The following is a 9,321-nucleotide window of genomic DNA, read 5'->3' as shown; positions in this document are numbered from 1 at the left end:
GTGTGAATCACAAAAGTAGCCAAACAAAATCACAAACACTTAGCACATTAGCCTGTTCACTTATAAGTACTTTAGCTTTGTGTTTAATATATTGCAGCTTATATGTCCTTGGATGAGCCGGTTACATGATTTTTCTTTTTTTTTCAATTTTTTTTACTTGGTGAACCTGCCACTAACACACTTGATGTCCTGGGGGCTCAGCACTCATGAACTGCACGTAGTTGGGTGTTGTCATTTGTATCATGGTACATATGGTCAAGAGTTGAAGAGGTTTGAGCATTTTTGAACAGGTTTTTTGCTGGACTTGTATTTAGAAAGTATGTTTTCCATACTTTTTCTACTGACTTGTTATACGCACTCCCCTGAGTAGAGGGCTGTTGCCACAAAGTCGATACCCCCTTAGATATAGCTGCCACCAATTTTTTTCCATACACCTCCCTGCACGGTGAAGTACCAATTATTTTGCATTTTAGGATACTAAAGTGTCATAGGACACTGTCATCTAATATTAATCAAGGCTGTTAGGAGTCAAATGCTTTTTAATAAGCATATTTCAGGTTTTTACTGTGCAAAGGGTACTCATCAGAGACCTGCTACTATCTAGAAATAATTGCACTTTGTTCAACTCCTCTCTAAGGTGCTCAGATCAATTGCTTTGTGCTTAACCATACTCAAGTTGTTCAAACATTTCCTCATGACTGCACAGTTGGGTGTGTTTAAATGAATACTTAAGAGCTCAGTATCACAATTCCACACAGGGACCTGTCGATCAAACACACTCTGTGCAAGGGTCATTGTCTGAGCTATTAACTATTCCATGATACTACAATTCCCCCCAGGCCTAGTTCATGTACATTACTAAGCTACCGCTCCAGATGCCTGTATGATGCTTACCGTAGGGATATTGATCACCGCACATTAAAGGCATCATTGTCTTATATTCTTTTCTTCCAACATTTATATAATTTACATTTTACAGGATCACTAATTACCATTTTTAAAAGTGAGCTTAGAATGTTTTTATGAAGAGTACAATGTATTATTACAAAGGCTTGTTCTAGTTGTAGTATGTTCTGTCTTTTGAATATGTGGAGTAAAATTAGACAAGACCACATTTTTATTGCAAAAGTGCATGATATGGTGGACACGGACAGATCAAGGTAGGAGCTTTGGCCACCCCATCGCTACATATGACATTGAAAAGTATTGCTATAGGCCCAAGCCGTGCCATCATCTGTATTGGCGTTGCCCTTTCCCTTCGGGCATCAACCACGTACAATTGCATCCCCCTCTTGTGGAGCAGGTGTACTCTCTTAAACAATTGCACTTTCCCCTGCTTTACTGTAGGAGTCGTAGGTAGGCCACCTGACCTTCCAGTAGATCCTGCCTAGGTTGCCTTTAGGGGCCTGGCTCTGATTTGACACAAGGCTTTTTGGTTGTTGCCACCATCAAAATATCCTATAAATATTTTACAACCACTATACTGTATTATCTGTGAATGTGATACTGGATTGTTGAAAGAAAGACACAACATCAACAAAGAGACAGAGATTCCTATAAGGTTTCCAATCTAACAGGTCACAGTGTCCTATAGTTTAACCACATACACCATACTAGTACCATGCATAGTCTATAACTGTTTACCTTCCATGCTTTTCTTATTGTATGCATAGTTACCTTGGTTGCCAAATCAGACATGTAACTCTTGAAGCAAGACCATTGGAAATGTAGGTTGTATAAGTTGGTGATGTATGTGTTTTTGTTGGTCCTACACCATAAACCACAACTAGCCCTCTGCTATCCGTAAGATTGTTACCCTTATAGCTAAACTATATAATTCCTGACAGTACTTCCTGCATTTCATACATGTTCATGAAGCCACGTATTCCAACTACTACATAGCAGGGATTTTGGGCTATTCTGGTAGTAGTACATGTGTATATTTTTTAGGTTGTGTAAAATAGTGGAAGTCTATGGGTTAAATGACATGGTTATATAGAGGCACAATCTGATGTTCGCAGATGCATAATTCTTCAGTTGTGCTTGTTGGCTCTTTGTTTCATGTTCACACCATGTCTGGAGCAAACCACAAACACAGTGCAGTGCATTTTACCTTGATTTTTACAGCAATTTTGATGCTTTTTTTTTTTCTAGCTAAAAATGGGTTTTCAGGTGCAGTCCAGTGAGTTTGCATGCATTTTTGATACACTTCCATGCGTTCCAGTGCATTCCAGACCAGAGAAAATGAAACCAGCCGTATTTCTTTCCCGTCTGGTCCGGAGCAGACTTTGCTGGTGTGAACAGAGCCCAGAAATACCACAGGGATACATTAGGATGTTTTTTTGGTCCGGGAACAAACCTCCGGTCTGGACATGATCCGGACATGGTGTGAACAAGCGCTTAAGCCCAATTCACCTATAGTGACATAACTGCACTGCGTTTTATTTTGAATGTTAAATTCTCATTCTGTTGCTCTTGAATGCACAGGAAATTAGCAAAACGTGTCTTATAATGCAGTGGCGTGCTGTAGAACTTGCTTTGCAGATGCATACTAAAGTGCAAAGTTTAAATACCTCTATTATGTGAATCCAGCCCTAAAGGAAACCTGTACTGCAAGAAATACAAGTGTTGCTAATGCTGACCTCCTGTCAAGAAAGCTAGGTGTCTGTCTCTGGCCCCAGAGCCATAACAAAAAGGCGGATTAGGAAGGCCAGAGAGATGTCAGAACGCCATATCTGCCTACTTGTTCCAGATTCTTGCTTCAGAAAGTGTTGAAAACAGTGAAACCGCATGACAGCCAGACAACTATCATTGTCAGAAGAAGAGATCAGCAATTGCACCCTCCATTGTCTCAGCACTGGTTTCCTTTTAAGTGTGATCTCCTAGTATGGTTCAACAGCATTTTGTTGCGAGTGTGCTTGTATGCTGTCGGAAGTTTTTACGCAAAACATGCAAATAGACTGATAGGAGCTAAGCAGGTCCATTTTGCATGCGTTTGAACTTGCTGAATCTACTAGAGGAGTGTGACACCATCATTTTGGATTTGTAGTGGCCTCAGCAGTTGGAAGAAATAGGGAATTCTGGTGCTAATATCTCTCCTCTGGAATCCATCAGAGATATAAAAAGCCAGAAACAATGTAAAACTGAAATATTTGGGGTTTCTTTTGGTGGCGCTGACCTTTTCAAAAATGCTTTTGATTTGTGTAGCTGGCTAAACCGTGACATCAGGAAATTGCTTGGCAATCTTTAGCATAAAGGGCAGCAAAATGCAATAGGTTATATGTCTGGATCTGTGGAGGCTTTTAGCAAAGCTAAGTAGCACCTGAGTTTTTTGCTGACATGTGTCAAGCCTAAAGCCATCCACATGGACAACTCTGGCCTTTATTCCGTACATTAGGATTTTCAGTGCTCCCTTTTAAAATGACATGCATTACAGCACACTTTCCTTGCAATATACTTGACCTTTCTACATTGTCTAATGTAAATGTACTGTGAATGCCATCTGCTGCCTGATGCTAAACATAGAACAGAATATCCCAGTCCCACTCCCACAGTTTTGCTAGAAACTATTTAGGGTTTTGCTTCACTAGCTTCTTAGACATTACCAGCGCACAATTGATGATTTCTACTATCCGCCTGCGACTGATCACTGGTTTTGCAAGAAGTAATCGTGTTGCTTGTTATGCTATCAGGACCCATAACAGATGTGAATATTGTGTGTCTGTGCACGCTTTGTCATTTGTTGCACTGGCTGTCATTTGTCAGTAGGGGGAATTAATGGTCGATAAGCTATTACTTTATTTGCTGATGTCATTAATTGTAGTCATTACCACTGAAAGAAAACCTATGAGTGTGTACAGGTCTGATTCATAAAGCACTTGAGGGGTGTTAGATGTGATATTGCTCCAGAGGCCACTTTAGCACACCTTAAGTGTTCTTGCTGCTTGATGAATTAGGGGTCTATATGTCCCTGTGTACATACTTCAAATAAAGTACCTGCAGCTACGGCACAAAGTTCTGGTATGATAATCAATCATACCATGCATAGAAGATTTACTACTTGTAGTGAATTATAACAGAGCACGCCACTGTGTTTGGTGTATTTTTTCTTCTACTAGCACCTAGAAAAAAATCAAAAACTCCACTACTGAGAAGTATTTAAGCCCAAATTGGTCACATTACATCATTCAAAATCAGAACAACCCCTTCTGTTTAGTGTTTGTGGTAGTTTTGCAAGTATATCCTCATATGTCTGCCTTTTCTACCCCCGTGATTTGAGAACTGGCATCACAAGCCATAAACTTATAAACTCTGCTTTGTTTACATTTAGCTTGTCTGCAGTTATTTGCAGTCACTGAAAAGTAGGGTATACACAGTTAGAATTTCGTTCCTCTAACTTTCTAAAAGATGATGGGGTCAAATCAATGATCAGTTTCAATCGCAGTGACAATAAAAGTTGAAGGAGCATATTGGAATTCTACCAGTTAATGTGGTTTTCCTTTAGAAAACTCCGGTCATTCAAAAATCGAATGTTGAATCAAAATGAGAATCAAACGCAATTTTTAACAGTCGTCAAGTGTCTGATGGCATGACAGTCCTCACTCACGCAGCTGGGCGGATCCCGACGTCCAGGTCGGGATCCGCTGCGGCGTCTCAGTATACCGCGAGCTAGCTTAGGGTAACGGGAGGACGCTAGTTTGTGTCCTCCCGTTACCCTACGGAGAACTATGGGGAAAAACACTGACCCCAAAGTTCTCCTTTAACGAACAATAGGGTTTACAAATAATTTACATTGAGTAGAAGAGGATGGTAGTGTGCTGTAAATAATATCATTGGATTATGTATATTTAACTGCTTCTCTGCCGGCCGTTGTAATTAAACAACCGGCTGGGAGCTTCTTGGATGTAAGCGGGCAATTTTAAACGTCCCCGCCCGTCGTGCTCGTGTGCACAGCTAGGTTGCGCGAGCGAGCGGGAAAACTGCTTAAATTGTAAACAGTCCAGCTGTAGAGCCGCTGGAACGCTGGTATATTGCATGCGGGTGTGTGCCATCCCTGCGCCGCTGCCGATTCTGATCCCCGCTGCGTCCGGTGTGGGCTCGGCACCCGCAGGGCTGCTCGGTCACCGGAGATCATCACATAATCTCCCTCTGATCTCCTCCCCAGTCTCTGGATGCAGGAGTGATGTATATTACATCACTTCCACATTCAGCTGTCATTCTCCGGCTTCTGTAGCTGGAGATAAGCTGTTGAAGCAGATCTCTGCTTCTTTGGGGGTTCGTAGATGACAGGGGTCCTAGAGACCCCTGATGTCTCCATGAAGGGGACCTGTCTGTGTAAATTGGCTATCACATAGGGGGCTTCTTATGTATGCAGCATACAAAAACATACACATAGGCATGAATGGGCCCTTATAATTTGAGGCATTGTGACTTTTGCTGGACAGCTTATTGTACATAAAAATGTGAAAAGGAATCAAAAAAAAATGATATGGTAATATTTATCATCACATTTATTAACCCCACAATACAAAATATATGAAAATGATTAATGCTTCTTTTCGTTGCATAGTTATATGGTATAAAGGTATAAGAGAAGTATTACTGATAGGAGTTCGATTCTTATAAATTGACTTTTTGTATTTTTTTCACCTTTTTACAGGAAGAAAATGCCAACCTCCCTCAGCCTGGTAAAATAGAAAAAAATATAGACTCCAAACATGACTTCCAACCCGTGGTGCCATGGCCTCGTGTCGAGGGTGTGGAGGTAGACCTTGATTCCATCAGAAGAAAGAATAAGGTTCAGAAGGATCATAATCGTATGGAAGTGAAGCCGAACAACCAGCAGAATGTGCCACAACGACAGTTTGTCACTTTTAAACCACAGAAGCATGCGTATCCAGATCCCATTTTTCGTGCTGGAATCCTGGGGAATTTTGAACCCAAAGAACCAGAACCCCAGGGTGTTGTTGGTGGTCCTGGAGAGGGAGGAAAGCCATTCGTGCTTGGCTCTGAATACAAGGAGTCCGTTCAATCCAGCATTAAAGAATTTGGATTTAACATGGTTGCAAGTGACATGATCTCACTAGACAGAACAGTCAATGACTTGCGACATGAAGAGTAAGTGAAATATTTTCATTCTACAATATTAGTAGGATTAAATCGAAAAATAGTGCTCTATACAATCTTGTAACTTGTGTGAAGTTTTCTAAGCTTCATGACTTGCTCTAGAATAATTATACTTGTTTTATTCAATGCTTGCAGGCTTAAAGGATAACTGAATTCTCTCTCCAGGCCTCTTCCAGTCAGACAAAATAAGGGTTGAATATGGGATCCAATGATTTGTGTTACTGCAACAAATGGCTTCAATACAGTATTTAAACATGGCTTCAAGTCGATTCACTTAGTATGTTAGAAAGTGCTCAGCATACACAGTGTACAAGGTGCAGATCAGTGACTGCGCAATGTTTGAGATATAGTGGAAGTTTTATCATATCCATATTGTGAATATCTGTACAATAGATGTTAGTGGATCACCACCTACACTTGATGATCCATAAAAAAGCCTGATTGTCTACATGGAATCCTTTTGTGCCTCTAAGGCCCGGTTCACACCTGGGCGTTTTGTAGCGCGTTCGAACGCTCTGCAAAACGCTCAAACACCGAAATCCCATTATTTCCTAGTGGTATGGTTCACACCTGGGCGTATTACAGGCCTTATGAACGCGCTACAAAACGTCCTACGCCCAAAGAAGTTCAGGAGCTTCTTTTGGGCGTTTTTGTTGCGCGTTTCCATTGGGATACAGCCAAGTAGCCCTCAGAAACGCGCTTTTGTCGCACGAAGTCACGCGTCCAACACGAAACACGCGACAAACGCACATATTAAATACGCCTAGGTGTGAACCCAGCCTAAGACTGAGACTGCTGTTTAAGCACTTATCATTCAAGAATGAGATAGTTTGGCAGTTGTGCAGACAGTCTGTCTATAGACATTAGATGGCATCCAGAGCATACGTTTTTTAAAGAGAACCTGTCTCAATTGTGTTTATGCAACAAAACCGAACATTTAATCTTAAATTATTATAATTTTACAGACTTTCCAATGAGATTCATATATCCTGCTTATTCAGCGTTACTTACCACATTTTATCTGCAAAGATATATCTTTAAAATCAGTTGCTATATGCAATAACTCTAGTTATTTGCTCCATGCATTATGAATGACTTCTGCATAGAAACCAGTCAGATCCAAGTTGGCCTTTTTTATTATGCAAGCGTTGACGTAAAATCAAGAATCTGATTTGTGCCATGAATGAAAATCCCAGGTTTATAGGATACCCGTGAGTGTATTGTGCTTTCAGAGGAATGTTCAGGACTGGGATATAACCGTAAACTTTTGTCTATTTAATTTAGTTAGCACTCTTGTAATATATTCGTGTTGATGGCGGCCCTAAAGGTTCCGAATCAAAGCCATTGCCTGCAGCTTAGCTAGAGTAGATTGTTTTATGAAGAGGAGCTGCTTCCATTATAGATTACAGCACAGAAGTTTCTTATTCTGCAAGACTAACCTGCTGCGTGTTTGTTATGGAAGCACTTTGCCCTGAGCACCCTCTTGCCTCACCTTCACTTAACGCTGTACTTCCAGAGATGTGACAGAAAGGCTTTATTTGTTTGCCATGTTCTCGGATACTAAAGTCGCTTCAAAAGACATGTTCAAAGTGAACACAAGTGACTTAATCAGCTAGGACGCATGCAGAGAACTGGTACTATGAAAATAGTTGCAGCCAGGGTGAAGTAAATTTCCCGCTAGTCGGTAGAAAGAAAGCAAGCACAAAAGACGCAGTGTGGGAGATTTCATGCCATAAACATCATGTTTTAGACATTGTGCATTAGGCATTGAGTTTGTTCTTCTGGCTAGGTAGTAAAGCTTAGCACTTAGCCTCCCTCTACTTCTTAAATCGTACGTGTTCCGCCTTTGATATACTGTAGATGGTGCTGCCAGATTTTGAAGCCATTGTATATGCCTGTTATAAACTTCTGTCTTTGGGAACTAGGGTGAAGTTATGGGGTGGCAGGCAGATGGAGGGCATGACTCCTCTTTCCTCTTAATCTGATGCCGTGCAATCATTTTACATTCAGAATCTTTCTCTTTCCTTCATGTCCCACTCTCTTCTGCCTGAGCCTCTAATAAGTACATAAAGACTAAGATAAAAAAGATCTTAGGGAGACGCAGTGTAATTGCCTGGACCATGAACAGTCTATAAACACCATGCGTTGCAGGATTATAGCATTTATGTAGCATATTCTTACCCTTCTCTAGTCTAAAAATTTACTGATTTGTCTTACCTTCTTCTTTCTCAAACTGACTGGGGGAGTAGCAGGATCTGCCTTTTATAATAATTACTTAATGCTGGCCATACACATTTTGGCTGGTTCTTAAACAGTCCTAAATTGGCACAGCGGGTTCCACTGCTGGCACCCTTCCATCTGGCATTCCCTCAATCAGGAGAGCGAAGGAGCAGGTTTGAAAATCTTTGGTCGAACGGATCTTGCAGCCAATCAGCTGCAAGCACCCAAGAACCGCTGTCCAAATACAGTGAAAACAGAGGAGGATGCCTCCATCCACGCTCGTAAGTGTTGATGGAGGAATCTACTACATTTTATTTGCTCAGTCTGTGGGTTTAACAAAGAAAATATAACAGTCTATGGCCAGCTTAAGCAATCTTAGTGTTTTCAATAAAATAAGCACTATTTGCGTCCCTTTAGCTATGCAGAGCCTTTACATTTGACTTCCACCTCTTGCAGATTTTTTAAAGAAATGCAGTGCACATATTTATAATAAAAAATATATATGTGTGTGTGTATACATATATACACACACATTAATATATATACACACATTTTTTTTTATTTTTTGGTATAAAAGTGGAACTTTTTCCTTTTTGCCTCCCAAGATATTTATAAATGTATTTTCCTCTACAAATTTGGGGATACAAAAGCCATCAACACAGGCCCTTGCAAGGCAGATTGATGGGACTAGTAGTTTACACAAATACAAATAAAGCTGTTTGTGCTTTTTGGTCAGCTCACAGGAAATGACCAGGTCACGGCATCTGTGATTGCTGAAAATGTTCTTAGCCTGAAAAGTGAAAACTAGCGCAGTCACCACATCTAAAAACTGGTAAGCTGCAGTATTTTAAACATGTTTGTTTTTAGGTTTAGATACACTGTTGGTTATTTATTTTAAAGGTTCTGAGCCCTGTGCAGGGAAAGGTTTAGATTTTTGATTATTTACAGGCTGAAGATTTGTACCCGAATATTGAG

At 40.6% G+C, this 9,321-nt stretch overlaps 1 protein-coding gene across 2 annotated transcripts in view; it reads left to right on the top strand.

Moving 5' to 3' along the window:
* The window catches only part of GALNT7 (polypeptide N-acetylgalactosaminyltransferase 7), a 143,228-nt gene that overhangs the window by 51,246 nt on the left and 82,661 nt on the right, over nucleotides 1-9,321 (top strand). For both annotated transcript variants that reach the window (XM_018555135.1, XM_018555134.1), the window contains one exon: nucleotides 5,660-6,117. In XM_018555135.1, the coding sequence (XP_018410637.1) occupies nucleotides 5,660-6,117 (458 nt within the window). The remainder of the gene's footprint in view (nucleotides 1-5,659; nucleotides 6,118-9,321) is intronic.

This window comes from Nanorana parkeri, unplaced genomic scaffold (assembly GCF_000935625.1).
Source record: "Nanorana parkeri isolate BGI_ZX_2015 unplaced genomic scaffold, ASM93562v1 scaffold185, whole genome shotgun sequence".
NCBI lineage: Eukaryota > Metazoa > Chordata > Amphibia > Anura > Dicroglossidae > Nanorana > Nanorana parkeri.
This window is presented reverse-complemented; position numbering and strand designations above follow the sequence as displayed.